Consider the following 19,352-nt stretch of genomic DNA (forward strand, 5'->3'; position numbering starts at 1 on the left):
TGTGAGATTATAATGGTATGTGTGAAGGGAAAAGTGTGATTTATGTCCAAAACAAACTCTTAAATACACGTACAGATTTAAAAACATACAGACAGATATTAGTACGTGATACACGATATTAGTGAGCAAAGACACAGGCAGACACTGATGACGCTTGTGTGATCAAGGGTCCTTAGAGCTATACACTCTTAGAAATAAGGGTTTCACAAGGGTTCTCCCTGAAGGGTTGGACTAAGGGTTCCATTCAGAACTGCTTTGGAAGTATTTTGTCAAGACTTCTTTGTATCATAATATAAAAAGGTTCTTGATAGAACTCGTGGGGTGGGTTCTAGATAAAACCCCTTAGAATATAAAAGGGTCCTTGGTAGAACTCTCTGCCTAGTTGGGATTGAGAAAAACCCAACCAGGAAAGAACCGTTGGAGATGGTCATTGAATTCCCCGAGGAACATTTCATCAGGGGTTCTTTGTACAATAATACAGTGTTGTCTGTAAAACTTCCTAGGTGGGTTCTACATAAAACTCCTAGAATATGAAAGATTCTTGGTAGAACCCCTGGGTGGGTTCTAGATAAAACTCTATGGATAAAATGTAAAAGGGTTCTAGGTAAAACTCCCTGGTTGAGTAGATAAAACAAATGGACTATAGAAGGGTTCTTGATAGAAAACCATGGGTGGATTTTAGATAAAACCTTGTTATATATAAGGGGTTCTTAGTAGAACACCCTGGGTGGGTTCTTGTTAGCATCTTTAGAAGGTTGGAAAGATTCTGGATGGAGTCCTCAGAGAGGGCTGTTGAAATCCTGAGGAACCCATTCATCATGAGATATTAATACCATGATATAAAAGGGTTCTCAGTAGAACACCCTGGGTGGGTTCTAAATAAAACCTTTGGAATATAAAAGCATTCTTGGTAGAATCACCAGGATGGGTTCTTGTTAGCACCCTTAGAAGCTGAAAAGATTCTGGATAGAACCCAGAGAGGGTCCAGGGTGGAACCATTACACCATAGAAGGGGTTTCTTTAGAACTTCTTATAAGGGGTTCTGGGAGGAAACGTTATAAACATTTATCCTGGATTCTAAGTAGAACTCTCTGAAAGGGTTCCAACTCTCTTAAAGTTTCTACAAGTAACCCAAAAGCTTTCTCCTAGCTGGAGAACCCTTCATGGTTCTACTTAGCCCCTTTATTTGAGTGTAGAGTGAGCAGTGAGGTCAGCTGTATATGTCTCACTTTATGAGGTTGACTCTGCTGATACACTGCAGTTTAAGTGATAAATGTTCTGTTTTCATGATCTCCCTGCACGTATGAACATGGGATGAGTGTCATGTCAGTAGAACGTTACCTCTACGTGTGAGTGTGTGTTCTGCGGGAGGCTCGGCGTGTTGACCTTGGAGCCCCCGATCGTCCTCCCACCTCTCCGCTGCAGTCGTCACTGACACCTCATGGATCCTGACTATTGTTTTTACTCCCATGATCTTGTTTCTGCATTCCTGTCTGCCCTCAACAGCCTGCATGCAGTGGAACAAACACAAACACACTCTCACACTTACACACACAATAGACATCTCTCATGCTTCAGACCGCACAGTATAAACAACGTGTTAGTTATCTCCGTCGGCAACGTGTCTTGTCTCGTGCAGATAGGTTTGTTTTATTGAAGAATGTTGTGTCAAAATCTAACTGAGATCTTTAAGTGTCATTTTATCCTTGTACATGGGAAGTCTATTTCTAGACTTCTGGTTTATTTTACAGGTGACAGAGAGAGATGAAGAGCTTGGTAACCGGCTGAATGCACCTCGTCCTCGACAAAAAGAAGCCGCAGGTAACGGAGGTCACCCAAACCTAAAACATTCAGCTTGGCACTAAAATAAACATCCCACACATTATGGCGCCAGGCCTTATCAGGTAACCTTTCCCACTGTATTGTTCTTTCGTAACACCTCCTAACCCTCGCAAAGACAACCATTTGACCTCTGAGACGGTAAATAGTGGCTTATGGGTATGTTTTCTGCTCGATTTGCTATATGTCATGACCGGCTATATGAGGCTACTGACAAGAGATCTTCAGGAAGAGGCATGGCTGCTTTTCAGCCAACCTAAGAAAATATAAGGAATTTAAATTATTTGTCTCCAGGGAAATGTTCGGCCCTGAGCAGTCATAAAATGTTTGATTGTTCTTGTAAAATACTTACAAGAAATTAGTGACCTGTTGCAAGAAACCACTTAGGCTAAGGTTTCCTTTAGCCTAAGTGCTTTGGGAAAAAACAAGTTACATAAAATCAACATAAGGATTTCCTTAGGATGTTTGGAGGATCGCTCACAGTGTCCAGCGGGTTTTCTCCATCCTGAAAAATTTATCTTGGTATGATCTCGTCCTCTTCAGTCACTATAAATTAAAATATGTTCTTATGTTTCACAAATGACTTCTTGCAAGAGACTGTTATGAGTCTCTTAAAAATTTCTGAGGAAAATGGTCACTAAGCACCTTCTAGCAACGCATGAGGGAAATCTTAAGTAATTAAGATTAAATTAAACTTGTTGGAGAGTATAGATCTGATGTTAATACTAGCTTGTAGCTGTAGCTGTCTCATTTTAATGTTAGCTATATTGCTTTATTGAAACTTTTTTTGTCAACACAATTTCTTCACAACTTCGTCTACGATCCGTTTCCCAGCAGTTTTCTCGCCTTGATTTTGTCAGTTAATTCTTGCCATATCTGCCTGTGCATATTTATTACTGCTGGGTTAAATTTTAAATTTATTTTGGATTATGTGCTTGTGCTTATGCTGTATAATAACACAAAATATGTTGTGAGTGAACTGTAACTAATGAGCACATGAGCACTTTTATGCAGCGCTCTTAAGTGAACCCCTCATCTTAGGGAAATATTTTACTTAAGGGACAAATTTAAGTTTAAAACTTACGGTGGTTTATGAAAAAAAAAAAAAGGTTCTTAAACTGTGTATCCTGTTTCTATAAATCGATGCTATTGTAAATCTTGTAACAGAGACATTTCTGAGAATTACCCTTCCAAGGAGGTATTTCATCAAACTGTTTACACAGTGACTGACTCAAATGTGAGTCTCTCATGCTGTTTGTCTCTAAAACTCATTAGGATAATACACTTCAGCATACCTCAGCTAACTCGCAGAGTCTGTGGTGGAGTAAATAACAGCGCCTTGATTTGCTAAGAGATGCTGTCCTCATCAGATAGCATGCATACTATCTTCTGCATACATATGTGCTGGACTGATAAATAAGGTATGCCTGTGTATGTGAGGAGATGCACAAACATCACACACCTACACAAACACACAGCTAGGGTTCCACATTTGGCAGTGATTATGACCCTGCTATCCACCTGGAGTTCCCGTCAGTTCTTGATAGATCAGTTTTCAGGCTGATGTCTCTGCTTATTCAGAGAGCCAACATGGCTTGGCACATCCTAATCCCTGGAGAGCAGAGGGAGAAGAAAGCAGTCGCAGGAAGATTTATCTCACCAGGAACATGCAAAGTAATGCCTTTTACAGACTCATATCAGGACACAATGTGCCCACTTGCAGTCCTAATGACTGCAGCGAGTGCATTCACTGACTTTCATTACTATGGGAGATTTAGAAATATGCATAGCAGTGAGGCTGGGGGAGCAAGCCTGAACTTGAGCATACTAAAGAGCCCATTAATCCTTTTTAATTCTATTAAGAATTGGACTACAACTGGATAAGAGGCCAGCAGAGTTCCAGAGACTACGTCTGTAATGCCTTGGAGACCCACAGCGAAAAGCTCTTACTTAACAAAAAATCATTTTTAAGGAAATTTCTTTTCCTCTGCGCAGCTGAATCAATTCACAGCCTTAAGCAGCTTTTACTTGGTAGTAAACAAAGATAGGTTGGGTTTTGTGAGGACTGTGGGAAGAGGTATGTTTTCTATCTCAGTCAAAAAGAAATACAGGCAGAGGGCAGAGTCTTACTTCTTGAGGGTCATAAGTGATGAGCTGGACATGTCTTGATGATGTTATCAATGTCAGACAAGAAACATGTATGATACAGATGTCCTTTCCCCAGACGTGACGAGATAAGCAGGTGAGCTACGTGCCTTCCACAGCACACTTATCTGTGTGTTGATTTGGATCAGCACCGCCAAGCATCCGCCCTGCTATTTTTACACCTGTCCAATTTCACAATCTTATCTAGGAATTCCCCGAAACTGTTGTTGTGCATTAAATAGGTTGAATCCTTATTTAATATAAAATCTATAGTTGAAGCTAGTTGTTAACCTCCACCCTCTTTCTCCCCAGATGCCAGGAAGCTCAGGTAGGCTGCAGGAACACTGCAGGAACACTGCAAGAACACTGCAGGAGTGCAAGACGAGCACATTTTAAATTGACAATAACAAGCAACAATAGTTCTCCACTGAAAGTTGATCAACTGTTTATAAATGTCAGTTGTCTGTCCATGTTAAATACATAATCCTGAAAACAAAAGCCCACTGCTCTGAAAATACACACTCTGCATGAGTTCATTGACTGTCTGTCTGTTATACACATACGCCTTCTAAAAGATTATTAATGAGAATTTGTGAGAATTCTTGAGAATTTGGACAAATCATGTCCTGCAAAAAAGAACTTTAAAAATTACTACTTATGTTATAACTCCATTTTTAGGTGAAAATGTATTCTGTAAGGATTTAAAATATGTTATTTGTGAAACATTTTGGCTCATAAAGAGACTGCTGCTCAATCAACAAACTTTCTGCATTAATTTGAACTGTAATTAACACAGAAAAGGCAAACAGGGAAAGAATTTTCAAAGGACACCACATCTGTAGCGAGCATTTCAATTTAGCATGTCATTTTATGATAAATTACAGTAAATATATTACAGATTTCTCCTGTAAGTATGAGAAAGAGGGAGGGTTTCTTTCACAGTGAAGCTTGGGGATAATAATGGCTTTCACCTGTTGAGATAAGAGTTCAAATGTCCCCCTCTCTAAATGGCCACAGTGGCGGGCTACTGTTCCTACTGTGTGCACAGTCCCCGTAGTGTAAATAGTGAGGCCCTCCTGCCTGGACCTCAGTAATCTGAACACACAGGATGGGCCTCCGCTTGTCGACCCCCATTCATTTCTAATAGGGCCAAAGGGCTGGCGAGGAGGACGCCAGTCACAGTGTAAACGAGATGTCATGTTTGACAGGGTGTGTAAGCTCGGCTCAGTGGAGCAGCCCTCCTCTCGCTCGGCTCAGTCACACACACCTAAACATGAGACAATAACAAGGAGCACTGCAGACACAGATAGACAAGAACCTGTCACACAAGCACAGGCATATACGTTACTCAGGAATGAAATGTGTCTCCTTAGTTACAGTATTATGAAACAAAACAGGCCTGAAAACCACGATCACATTCCTTCCCACCCTGACACCCCACGCCCATCACCCTCACTCTCACTCTCTCTCATATCTACCGCCCCATCTGTGCTGCCAGCTGCTCCATTACTCCTTTCCTTCATTACTGGACCACTTTCCCTGCTCGCCTGTCCCCCTTACATCAGCGTTACGCACAAACTCATTACTGACGCTCTTTCTGTCTCCCTCATTTGCCCTCTCTGACTGATCCGGCCTGTTTTTGTTTTTTGTTTTTATTCTCCTCCCTCAGCCTGGAAGTGGAGAGAGGAAGAAAAAAAAAACAAAAAAAGAAATGAAAGAAAATGCCTCAGACGCTCCAACCTGTATCTGGCTAAGCATCTCCATGGTAGCATGACCCCCTGAAACAGCCCATCATGCTCCACTGCACTCAAAAAGGACTGAGAGCGGGGAAGGGGCAAAGCGAGGAAGGGCGTGAAGGGGAACGAGAGACAGAGGGCTGTAATGAAAGAAACTAGCAGAGCACTGGAGTGGAAGCTCCCAAACACAGGAGGTTAAATCACTTATCATTTCAGTGTTTACGTTTGGTTTCAGCCCGGATTTCTTTGCCTCCTCACGCAGTCTGGTATCCTGTTTATAAAAAAAATAAAAAGACTGACACTGTAAAAAAGAAGAAGTTAAGAAAACTCTCATTTTCAAGGCAACTTTTGTTGAGATTTTTCTTCCTTAGGTAACTCGAATCTTTGAGTCCTCTTAGAAATAAGGGTTTCAAAAGGGTTCTTTCTGAATGGCTGAGGTTCTACCCAGAACCATTTGCTTCCATCGGAACCATTTTTTGTAGTGAGGGTTTGTCAATGGTTTGTTGTAAGATGAAGGGTTCTTTTAAGAAACTTTTTCATCCAAAGAACCCAATCTGAAAGAAAAAATTCTTCAAAGATTGTCAAAATACTTGAAGAATGCTTTTGTCAAGGGTTTTTAAGGGTTCATTCTTGGTAGAACCTCCTGCGTGTGTTCTAGGTAAAACCCTTAGAATATAAATGGGTTCTTGATAGAACCCCCAGGGTAGATCCAAGTGGAACCTTTATTGTTCAAGTTAGCACCTTTATTTCTAAGAGTGCGGAAAGCTCCCCAAAAGTGTGTTTGCATTGTTGAGTAAAAGTGTGAAGTGAAAGTGAATAATGGTTAATTTAATCATTTTAATTGTAACCATTTAAAGGTATAATCAGTGCAATTTGTTTGATCTGTTTCTAAATGCACAAAAAAAGATAATTATTAATTGTTGAATCTCATTTCCAGCATGTCAAGTACCAATGTTTTGGATTGGAAATGGGTCCAGAGCACAGCAAAATAATGACAAAATAAAGAAATACAGGCAGGGTCTCTGCAGACACCACGCCTCACTTCTACTGGGTCATATAGCTGTATATAGCTATAGCTATGATTGAAGGGATTATGTTTATATGAGTCTACACATTAGTTTTTTCAGAAAATACTGTATATTATGCAACCAAATAATAACAAAACTAGTCAAGGCAGTTGCCTTGAATTTTTTTAAAACTTTTTTTTACAATGTAAAAATGGCTAAATAGCTTATTTTACCAACTCTGCAGATGAATAGCCATAGACAAGGAAGATGACCTAAATATTGTGACAATGAGATCAAGCATGTCTGCATGTATGAGGAGGAACTGTGGAACATTATTTTTCAGTTTGCTGACACTAAAAATAATAGAGGACAGAAGATGTTAAAAACATTCAACATTCATTTTATTGGTTTGGTTTTTTGAGTACAGTGGTTATTTCTGCCTTTCTGGCATTCACAGACAAAAACAAACAAATAACAATAACTGGGAACACAAAAAATATAGCTTTCTGATAATATCTGTGGCTCAGTCTAGTAGTTACAACAGATACAATAGTAACTCTCCGTACCTGATCGACACAAATGTAAATACAAACACTTAATAAACATGTAAAAACTGTCCAAAACTGGAACTAATACTTTTGAAATTCTGTGTGGTTTATAAAATGACATAGCTATTTACATTCAATTTGAATAATTATCATTTCAAGAAAAAAACAAATATAGTGTATGAGTCAGACATTAACAAAAATAAACACTGATTATTCAAACTTGTGATAAAATATACAGTATAATATTGATTATAATTAGAAGGTTCCATTATGTACGTTCAAGTGCTATTAATAAAGATGTACAGGAGGGCCTCATGGGTCGCAGCCATGTCGGCTCTCCTGTCAGAGTGGCATAAATCAAGGTGCAGCTCAGAGAGTCCGGGGGCAAAAGTCAAAGGTTACAAAATTCAGTCAAACCTCCACCTCTGAGACGCAGTCAAAGTGGTTAGTACAGAAAAGTGGGCGTGACAAGGAAGGCTGAGATTCCTCCACATCACTACCTTGGTTACACAAAAAGAAGATAACATTGTATTACAGCACAAATACTGTTTTTTCTTCTCTGCTTACGTACAGGTTATTGTCTGATTAGGGCAGTGGCACGTCAGGCCGCTGAAGGTAAAGGTGGTTAGAAGTCAGAGCCAGTGCTTGTTCCTTATCACTGCCAGTTCTGTCGCTTGGCTCAGAGCTGTCTTTACATCTGAGGTCTGACGGTCTCAGTTCACAGCTGCTGGGGTGATGTTTTTCAAGCAAAAACAAAGCGTAGACTGGCGTTTTCTCCTCTCTCACCCAGAGACCAAAGAGTGGCCGGTTCTGCTTTGACAGCTAAACTAAACGCACTGACCAAAAGCCTCCATCACAGAAGAAAACAGGTTCAAACTGGAAACTATCAACATTAGCAGCTTCTACAAATCCTCATGAAAAATATACATTTTTATTTTTTCATATATAAAAAAATATCTGTAATATTACTATGCAGTTCTTTTCACTGGACGGGTCTGACTTACAGTCAAATGTGCTTCTTGTTTTTCACATATGAGTGTGTGAACATGTTAGATTACTCTGTGAGTGTGTGTTTGCGTGTGTATCAGTATGCCCCGAAGAGCGAGCGAGTGTTAGATTGTACTCTTTAATCAAATCCTTCTCTTAGAATGATTCCCTTTCTTAAAGTTTCTGTCCTCTCTCTGCTCCTCACCTGTGCTACCTGACATTCTCCCTGTCTTTCTGCAGTCCATCGTCTCTTGTCTTCTGATTCCTGGAATGATTGCGTGTGCCTGCTAACAGACAGTTTGCTGGCTGGACAGTGGACTCTCCAGGGACATGCTCGTGGGAGACAGGCCTGGACGGGGGCAGGGCTTAAACATGGAGGAGATGTAGAATGCCTGCAAGCACAGACACACAACATGTCATGAAACATACACAGACCACACACGCTGTCAATCGTTCAGTGTTTATAAACACCAGGACGGATCAGAGTGAGGACAATGAGTCTATTGTTTAACTCAACAGAGAGCGGAGAGAAACAGATCCTGTGAAGACACAGATAACTGTTTTTTAAGACTATTTAGACAACAGTGATTTTTCGACATACCACCCAGTATGCAGTGAGCCCTCCTTGGATGAAGCCCGTGAGGACGTCAGTGGGATGGTGTCGGTAGTCAGAGATGCGGCTCAGGCCGGTGTAGATGGCTATCATCACTAACAGGAACTGTAACAGTGGCCGCAACAGCCGAGCTCCTCGCCACGAAAACCGCGCCTGCAGGTAGAACTGCAAGACAGAAGAAAAACATTTTTATTATATTGTTACTGAATTTATTATTGACAATTCCTAAGTCCCGCCCCTTTTTACTCTTTGCTCCAACAACAGTTTAATAAGTTTGGTACCCATAGAACCTCAGTCAACTTTTCCTGTTTCCTGTACTTAGATGGGATATGCTGGGCTTGTCTATGTTGAAATACTCTCACGTAGCCGGATCTATCTCCACGCACAGCGCTGGAGAAATGTCTGGCTGTGCACATTATCATTCTGGTTTGTTTGTATTTTTCTAAACCAATCATAACCATCTTGAGTGGAGATAAGCCAAGGATACAATGGTGCCCCTGCAAAATAGTAAATAATACTTTTTTTATTTGTATGTCTGTAGGCGAACCCTGGCATTCAAATGGCTAAATCACCACAAAAGAAAAGGTTACAGCTTGTTTACATGTGTAAACCAAAGTGCTAATTTGCCATTTTCAGTGTGAACATTTCAGGTTGAGGTCGCAGGTGTGCTTGTGAGACATAGAAAATGTCCACAGAGTAACTATCTAACTATCTTCAAAACACATTTTGAAGATAGTTACAAAAATTTTAAAATGTAGTCACATTTTAAGTAAATTAATGTTAGCAAAATGCTAGCATTTTGCTAACATGAGCTATCACATGTTTTTTTTTTTTTTGGCAGATGTTTTGGTAAAATTAGGTAATTTAAGATGTGATTATATATGTGGCTTTTACAGGTCCCCCAGCAACATCCTTCAACCTTTCTCGTTAATAATAATGTTTTCCACAACTTAGTGGTCTCCTGTGATTCCACAGCCAGACGCTATGTGCTTAACAAGCCTCGCACATAGCATATCTAAGTACAGGAAACAGGAAAGTAGACAGTTGACTGAGGTTCTGCAAAAAGGGGCGGGACCTTGAATGCTCAATTACTAGAGAAATGTGAATGTATGCATTATGTTTTATATCAACTTCTATAAACAAAGGCGGAGCCCTTACGCGAAACATACAGTCAGCCTGCTATCCAGAGGGGAAGCAGAAGTTTGGCATGGGTCCATTAGCACTATCTACACCCTATTTCCTCCTTTTGTTCATCCTCATCTCCTGCACCAGCGCTGCGGTGCAGAATGGATGTTTGTGTCTGTAGAAACGGGGTCACAGGGCGAACGTGATGCAGCTTTATGAGGTGGTTGGAGGTCTGTCTGGACCCGTCGAACACTGGGGAGCATGTGGCCTACATTCCTGCGGTGAGGCCGACCCTCACCGGGTCCTTCTCTCCCTCTCTTATCCCAACTGAGAGCAGGTGTCACCGTTCCTGCCTTTAAGACTAGCAGCTGGCCACGGTCCGGGTGGCATGTTGCTACAGGTTTGACACAATCTCTTCAGGTTGTCTACAGTCTGCTTGAACACTAGCTAGCAGTGAACTTGCATGCGAGGAGGTGTGTTTGTGTCTTGTGTGTGTGGAGAAACAATGGCACGAGATGTGGAGAGGAGAGAAAAACAGGGTAACAAACACTAAGGGCCTTGTTCTTCTCAGACCACTTCTTTTTTTCGGCACTTTACCCTTTTATTCCTCTTACTCAGTTTCCCCTCACTCATCCTTGTCTGTCTCTAACCCTCTGTGCTTAGAGAGGAGTTGCTTTTCATTTGGACTTCCATAGTTTACAAGTACAAATGGCTGTGATTTTCTCTTTTACTCTCTTTGAACATCCTCACTTCAGTTCATTAATTTCTTCATTAGCTCTCCACAAAAAAGAAAAAAAAAGTTGTCGAACTACAACCCCAATTCCAAAAAAGTTTAGACACATGTTAAACATAAATAAGTGCAATGATTTGCAAATCATTTTCAACATTTATTTAATTGAAAACAGTGCAAAGACACAAAATTTAATGTTCACACTGATAAACTTGCTTGTTTTTTATATACACTGTTTTTAAATATACACTAATTCTGAATTTGATGCCCGCAATGTGTTTCAAAAAAGTTGGGACAGAGGCAACAAAAGACTTCTTCACAAGCAAGGATGGTGCAAGGTTCACCACTTTGTGAAAAACTGTGTGCGCAAATAGTCCAGCAATCTAAGAGCAACATTTCTCAACACAAAACTGCCAGGAATTTATGGATTTCACCATCTACAATCCATTATGTCATTACAACATTCAGAAAATCCTGACAAATCTCTGCACGTAAAAGACAAGGTCGAAAACCAACACTGAATGCATGTGACCTTTGACCCCTCAGGAGGCACTGCATTAACAACCCACATAACTGTATTTTGGTTGTCAGTACACACAGTTTATCTCTACCATGCAATAAATAGCTTGTCTTTGTATTGCATTCAATTGAATATGGGTCATTTACGCAATGTCCCAACTTTTTTGGAAATGGGGTGTAATTTAAGAGTTAATTACAGAAAATAGAGGAGGAATATGGGCAGTTTTTGTTTAAGAATGTGCTTTTGTCTTCATCTAACTGTCGTTTCTCTCCCACAATGCACCAGTGACTACTGGGCAGTGCAGTGTGAGAGAAAGATGAAGGGATGGGGGAGGCTGTTGGAGTGGGGGGGGGGGGGGGGGGGGGGGGGCATGAGAGGGTGTCTCCTGCTGAAAGAAGCCTGTCGATCTCTCAGCAGGCATATTCAGCCCTCCACCCCCCTCCTCTAAATGAGACCCACAACAAGGCCTCCTCTGTCTGAGTAGTCTCTTCATCTATTCATGTTCCCCCGTGGAAAACATTCTCCCTCATTCTCCAACTCCCCCCCTCCACCTCCCCCACCGCCTCCCCTCCTCTCTGTCTCTCCAGCTCTTTCAGTTTGAAGCAGGATGCCTTTGGAGAATTGCTGCTCTCAAAGATCCCCTCCCTCACGATCAGGAAGTGTGAATATATTTAACAGCACATGTCTTGGTGTGTGTTTGCGCATGTTTAATTAGCTTATCTAGTTAATAGTTGCACAGAGTGTTCTTGGCCTCTAGGGACTGGTGTTGTCTCTAATAACTGAAACGAAAGTGAGAGCTGTGATATTTCCCCGACATTGTATCACAGAACTAAATACTGTAATTACACAACACAAGCTCAGGTGAGAGTGAAGGTCACACTCCAGATGTGTGTGCGTGCATGTGTGTGTGTGTGTGTGTGTGTGTGTGTGTGTGTGTGTGTGTGTGTGTGTGTGTGTGTGTGTGTGAGTGACTTGAGCTATTTTCAAGGACACATTTCAGACATAAGACCACTTAATTGGGGAGCAATTTGGAGACAAAAGCTGTGTCCCTTGTTGGAAAAAAAGCAAATTTTTGGTTCCGTGGTTAAAGGTTAGGGTTAGAGGAGAAACGTGTTGTAACATATTTTCTCTAACAAATCATAAAATGCAAAAACATGCTAAGCTGAAATACTCCTTTCTCTGACAACAACACTGCAATCAGTGTTCTCCTTTGAAATTTCTATTCCGGTCCATGACTTGGTTACTGTTTGCCCAGCCCAGTTAATTAGAGTTCAATTTAATGCCGAATGTTTGCCTAAGGAGTAAGTGTCTATTTATGAGTTCTAAGAAATCATTAATTATCTTGTAGATGATGTAGATATGTATAACGGTTTAACTGAGCGATTTGATTTGACTTGTCGTAGCTTATTTTTGTCAAATTACCGGTCTGAAATATCCTTCAACATAATTTTGTGTAAATAAACAGCCGTATGTATCTTTTCAGACACACCTCTCAGCACGTATCACGTCACTTCCTGAAAGCCTCCTTGCTTATTAAGGAGGGGTAACCATGGTAACCAGTGCCGATGATGAACTAATTATAAAAATATAAAATACCTATATAAATACTTAAATAAAATACAGATTCAGAGACCCCTCGGTCAACTGAGCGGTACAATAACAAGACAGAACAGACAGGGGCTTACAAAAATGCACAGGATAACATCATAAATATAGTTTTATATTAGCTGGCACACTGGTGGTTGATGACAGCAGGTGAAATGAGCGCCTGGTAAACAAAGCAAAGCGAAGCAAAAGTCACCACAAACCGCAAAACTAACTGTGATGGAAGCGGAGAGGAGTGATAAGAGTCACGCTGTCAGCCTCAGCTGCTGCAGTGCACCACGGAGCGTGCAGGGGAGATGACTGCCCTGTACGCTCCGCGGTGTGCGGGGATTTTATACCTGAAGTATCAGCAAGAGAACGGACACTTACTTACTTTCTCTGACTGTGTTATATGATGGTTTCACACCACAGATGACGAGGAAAGGCAGTAAAACACGATTCTTACTGGTAAGACAAACTCTGGCACTGAGATGGTAAAAAGGAACAAATTATTGAATCTTCGCATTTAACAGCCAAATCTAATTCCACTACAATTTGGATAAAGTTCTAATTTGAAGCACTATTACCTTAATCTTACCCCAGAGCTGCCTTGGTTACTGTACGCCTTTGTCTGTTATGTTGTCGTCATTATTACTGCATTGCATTGTGGGATTTTTATGCCAGCTGAGTGACCACTGCTTGCATGCTGTAATATTTTACCACAAACAGTGTGCACCTTCCACACTAGCTTGTAGGTTTGGACATACTAAAAAAAGTCTCGCGTACTGTTTTAGTATACCTACCTAGAACTACCTAGAACTTACTTTTAATTGAACTTTATTTATTTATTTATTGTCTCTTTCATTGAAAATCTTAATCTGTTTTACTCGTTGCTATAACTTTGGATTTTATCTATTTATTTTTATTAACTAATTAATTTATATATTATTCTCTGCATTGTTTTCATTTTAATACCTTACCTTTTATTTCTTGTTTTACTAATTTCTATACATATCCTCTCATTTAGCATTTCATTATTTCATCTTGTTGTTTCATGTACATTTCATCTATTGTTTAGAGTTTTTCAGTTCAGTTCAGTTCAGTTACTGGCAGGAATAAATTCATTTGAATCTATTTACCTTATTTTTCTATTTTGAGTTTTTATATCCTGTCTCTGGTGTTTCCTCACTTAGGAGAGCATTTCCTCAGTTCCTGTTTTTAATGAGTGCTGTTTTTATTTTAGTTGTTCAAGTACAAAGTCTTGGGTGTGTGTGGGTGTGGGGGTTACTGTTTTATTGTTTTATTGTGTGAAGCACTTTGTGTTACATTTCATTGGTATGAGAATACCAATATAAATAAAGTCTAATTGATTGATTGATTTGGCGTGCTAAACAGCATGTTGGTATGGGAATTTTGGACGCAGCCCAGGTAATGCTTCCAATGTGTGCGTGAGTGTGTATGTGTATTTAAAAATAGATGGGACTTACTGCCAGATAGAGCATAGTGTACATAGCGAAGGAAGCATGGCCGGAAAAAAAGGACTTCCTGAAAGAGAACATCAGTAAAAGATGCCAAAGGTTACACATTAACTGCATGAGTCAAGCTATTGTACATTAGACCCCACCTTTAGTACACAACCCAAATAATTTCTGTGCAAAAACAGTCATGTGCACACACCACACACACCTTGCTTCCTCCACCATCTTAGGATTAGTCTGCCTGCAGTTGACCTGGGACACGTAGCTGCCTGGAGTGCAGTCAATGGACGCATAGGTGATGTTACAGACAGACAGGAAGTTGGGCCGCAGGCGTCCCACACTTAGCTTGGCCATGTTGGTGAGAGACTGACCCACGCAGCAGCCAAACAGGAAGCTTCCCAGCTCCTTGTATAGGCACGACACATAGCAGTTTCGAACGAAAGCCCGCGAGTGCACACCTCGGAAACGCACCCGGTAGCATTCACCCAATGCAATCTGAGGAGGAGATAAGACACAAGAAACTGGTTAACATAAGTCATGCAATACAGCTGCACAAATACTAGAACAGTGAAAGTATGTTTGTCTAACTAAAACAAACACAGGCTACATCATACCACTTTAAAGTGATGACAACTTTGACTCACTGAGCCAAAACTTACAGAGCTATCATTGCCTTACCGCTACGCCAGTGATGGCGATACCACCAGCAATGAGCAGGCTGTCAGGGATGGCCTCCCGCTCCACGTAGGGATAGGTGATGCTGGAGTCTCCGCAGAAGAAGCCGCGCTTGTACGCGGTCACCGCCTTCAACTCACACGCAAAGAATGGGATGGAGGCTGATGAGATGTGGGAGAGAAAGGGAGGCAAAAAACAAAAGATGGCTTGATGAACGTCTGTGAGCATATGGTCTGTGCCACAAAGATAAGACAGAGATGCAGAGATACTCCTGTCTCACAGAAGCATGGAAGGAGCAGCTATAAAGAGTGTCAGTCATCTGGTGGCGTGATTTCCAGATTCCCTGGAGATGAAGCATTCCACACATAGCTGCTTCCACCAGAGGATCAGGGAGAAGGAGGGATGACAGATGGACAGACAGGGAGATGGGCATGACAGTGGAGAATTAAGATGAGGAAGGAGGAAGATATTAGAGGGAATGTGACACAGAAAGTTTCAGTGTGCCAAAAGAAGACAATAAAATCACTGTAGAAGGAGAATGGTTTAACAATGATGCTTTGTTTCCATGAAAAGCAGTGATTTTTAGTAGGGCCTCTCCCTAATAGTTGACTCAACAGAGTGGCTATTCGTACCCCGGTACAAAAAGGCACAAGGCAGCAATTTTGCTTTTCACGCACAACCTCCTTATTTTAGTTATAAAGAGCAACAGATTCATGGTTGATAAAAGGCTGCAATGGATGAATGAGTTAAACTGGACGACTACAGTTTGAACAAGTGCGAACTTAAAGGTCAGTGGTACCTGTCAGTTATTGTTTTCAGTTGCAGCTTGGTTAGGTTTAGGCAACAAAACTACTTGGTTAGTAGCAAAACCAGTTGGTTTAGCAACAAAAAAAGGTTTAGTGAAAGATCGTGGTTTGTCTTTGCCATGAAAGTACTATTTGCACTCTGCTGGGAGCAAATAGCATTGCTGGCTACGGACACCTGGGTGCTTGTCGCTGCTATGCTAAGCTATATACCCCCGGGTGTAAACAGCCACACTGGCTGTTCCACCACACACACACACACACACACACAGACACACACAAAAAAGCAGAGGCTCACAGTTTCTCCCGGGGTTGTTGGACCTTGTCCGCTATCTTTGCTGTAGCTGCTATTAACTAGTCAGCTAAGTTATTGGTCTTATTAGACTGGGACTCAGCCTGTGAGACTGACGTAAGCCGTTTTAATGACTGAGAATACATCACCTGAGATGATTTAATGTTACAGTGGCTCCAAAAAGGACTCTGGGGACGATGACAACACACTGAGTTTAGTTTGGTTTAGTAAATTTACAATATGTCCAGTCTGCTTGCTGGTTGTTCCGACAAACTCTGAGTCATTACCTTTTCTCTTTACTCTGTCATTACCCTTGTGACAGCCAGTTTGCTTCATGCCCTTAAAATATGTAAATAATTTGTTTAATATCATAAATGTGCGACAACTAGAAGACTATTGGCTTTAACTGACAACAACTTGTTAACTTGGATGATGTTAAGTCAGGAGCAGCCCTAATTTTTATTTAATTCCATCTTATCTTACATTAACAATTGTCCTACTTAATATGTTCACTATGTTTCCTGGTTGGTCACTAATTATAAGAACTCTCTACCAGGTGAAAGTCGGTCAAGGTCTGGCATGCTTAAGCAAACAAGCCTTACACCACGATGGTGAAAGTTCATTGGGGAAAAAGTTGTGCAACATTTTAATGACAACTACAGCGGAGATGGTGTGTTTGTATCCCCCACAAACAAGGGCTGAGGTACGCAGCTTTTCTTGTGTGTTATACTTCAAACTAACAGCCATAGCCCTGTGAAAGCCTGCCCAGCCTGCTCCATTTCTTTGTCCCTTATCCCATGTCCCCTTGTCACCCCATGGAATGCAGCGAGAACATGGGACTAATCATTAACCTCTGTGCCTCTTCCTGTCATCCCAGGCCTGCTGGTTGGTTGGAACGCACCCAGGCCAAAACACTGCTCCTGCCAGGGAATCTCTCAGACTACGTGACTGAGTAGCGCACAGGATACACACTCAGAATCAGGCCAAAGGGAACAACATACAAATACACACTCAAACCCACAAACAATGGCACGCAAATATATTTTAAGCATGATAAATCAGCAATCTTTAACTCACAAAGAGCGAGACACAAATACCTGACATAGTAAAGGTAACTGAGCGCTTTAAAGGGGTAATATGCAGCAACTGCATGTCCAAAAATGAGTACTGCAGTCCAAATAGCATTTTGGAGCCATAGACTGTATGTTAAATAGGTTGAAATCCTATTAAATAAACAATCTATGGTTAAAGAGAGTTGTTTCCCCCTGCTCCTTCCTCCCCAGACTCAAAGACGCTTAGGCAGGAACACTGTAGGCGTGCGACACAACTCCAACATTGTAATTTGACAATAACTAGCGACGAGTCCTACACTGTAAGTTGATCAGCTGTTTATAACTGTCAGTTGTCTGTATATGTAAAGTTAAGCCTGTTATCCTGAAAACAAAATCCCACTGCTCTGCAAATACTCGCTCTGGAGTTGGAGTTCAGTGCTTGTCTTCAACCTGCCAGACTGCATTAACATATTGCTCAATTTAACTATTATAAACATCTACTCCTTCTACAAGATTATGAGAGATTTCCTATGACTCATAAACCAACACTTACTCACACAGCAAACATTCACCATGAATTTGAACACTAATTAACATGACATGGGCAAAGAGAAACACAAGTTACGGGCTGGAATAGAAGTTTCAAAGGACATATCATGGTTAATTTATGATTTATTAGAGTAAATATCCTGTATTACATATTTCTCCTTTAGGATTTGTACACATTTTGCTTCATTTTAGCAATTATTCTCTGTGTTTCTATCACAACCCCACCTATAAAACACTTGTTTGGCTCACTCAGCCTCAGTGAACTGATAAACAAAGATAACAAATCTGTAGGTTAGAGGCAATCAGCACACACAACACATGGAGAGGCAGCTCTTGTTGCTTGTTGACTATAGCTGAGAAACAGCAAGACTGGATTAAGTACTGGAGTCAGCTGCAGTCAAAAGTGACCTCTGTAGTCTGTAGTCAAAGTCATGCTGCCCCAACAGAAAGACAAAACACAGATAAAAAGCCAGCCTACGTCCATATATTTTTACAGCAGCCTTAGAAAGTTCGTGAGGGAGGGAACGAGAGAGGGAAACACGTTGCAGGCAGATAGCAGAGGCTGTGACGCCAAAGAAGAGACAGATAGGAAACACCACTCATCTGACCCTGATCTCTCACTCATCTCATTCAGTTACCACGTCTGCAGCCGTCTGTCTCCACACACACACACACACACACACACAAATTCAGCTCAGTCACGCACTGATGTACCTCACATCAACATGCAGGTGCTATTTGATTTTTTAGACAAAGGAATTCATGATAATGGATCTATTCATCATCTATTTTAAGTCCTAGTGTTGTCTGGTCTGAGCTCCTGTCTTCATGACAAATACCAGACAAACAGTTGGACTATTATATTACTGCATTTGGTACATCATGTAATGCAATCCATTGAAATAACCCCGCAATTAATTCTGTAGTCAGATCTTACATTGTAGAGTCCAGTAATGTGTAATTTCAGTGACATTACATCACAAATCTTCAGCAGGGCTCAACAGTAAGGACTGCCAGTAAGTAAAATGTGATCTCGGGCCAGTAGGAAATAAGAAAAAAAAAACTATTTTGATAATCAATTACTGGATAAAGTAACTTTTCATGCAGAAATGTCTGAAAAGCTGTTTTCTGCCTCTGAAATATAAAGATTTTCTCTGCTTATTATCATATTAAACTAAATATCTTTTGGCCTGACAAAACAAGACGTTGAATGATATCACCTTGGAATTTGCGAAACTAGGATGGACATTTTTCACTGTTTTCTGACATTTATTTTGCTCGATGATGTCGCCCTATTAAACATGGCAATTAACTTAAATCTCTTATTAATTGGTAACTGCTAATAAATAAATCAGTTTGTATAACAGCAAGTAAAAATTGACATTGGGCAAGGAGATTTCTGACCCACTTGCTCTGGAAAAAAACAAATAGATAAAAAAAAAAATTCACATTGAACCTTGTTTAACTATGACCGTTGGAACTTTAGATAAATTCTTTGGGAAAGTCCATTTAAAATCTAAAAATCATTACACTGACTTTTTCCTGGTTCCTTCCTCCCACCTGCATAAAATGCACAAACATCTCTTAATCTCCTAATCGTAATCCTGTTATCAGTGTGTGTGTCATACCTTGGTGGAGACCTGCGGAGAAATGCTCTGGTTCATCTCTG

At 40.8% G+C, this 19,352-nt stretch overlaps 1 protein-coding gene across 2 annotated transcripts in view; it reads right to left on the bottom strand.

Moving 5' to 3' along the window:
- Positions 1-7,111: 7,111 nt before the first annotated feature.
- The window catches only part of ppap2d (phosphatidic acid phosphatase type 2D), a 28,895-nt gene continuing 16,654 nt past the window's right edge, over positions 7,112-19,352 (bottom strand). Inside the window, exons 2-6 of one of the 2 annotated variants that reach the window (XM_084744456.1) lie at positions 14,991-15,148; positions 14,521-14,807; positions 14,322-14,379; positions 8,864-9,040; positions 7,112-8,654 (exon numbers count right to left, since the gene is read on the bottom strand). In XM_084744456.1, the coding sequence (XP_084600582.1) occupies positions 8,550-8,654; positions 8,864-9,040; positions 14,322-14,379; positions 14,521-14,807; positions 14,991-15,148 (785 nt within the window). In that variant the 3' untranslated portion in view covers positions 7,112-8,549. Of the gene's footprint in view, positions 8,655-8,863; positions 9,041-14,321; positions 14,380-14,511; positions 14,808-14,990; positions 15,149-19,352 lie in introns of both variants that reach the window. The other variant, XM_084744455.1, reaches the window with a different exon arrangement.

This window comes from Lutjanus erythropterus, chromosome 19 (assembly GCF_056507025.1).
Source record: "Lutjanus erythropterus isolate fLutEry1 chromosome 19, fLutEry1.hap2, whole genome shotgun sequence".
Lineage (NCBI taxonomy): Eukaryota > Metazoa > Chordata > Actinopteri > Lutjaniformes > Lutjanidae > Lutjanus > Lutjanus erythropterus.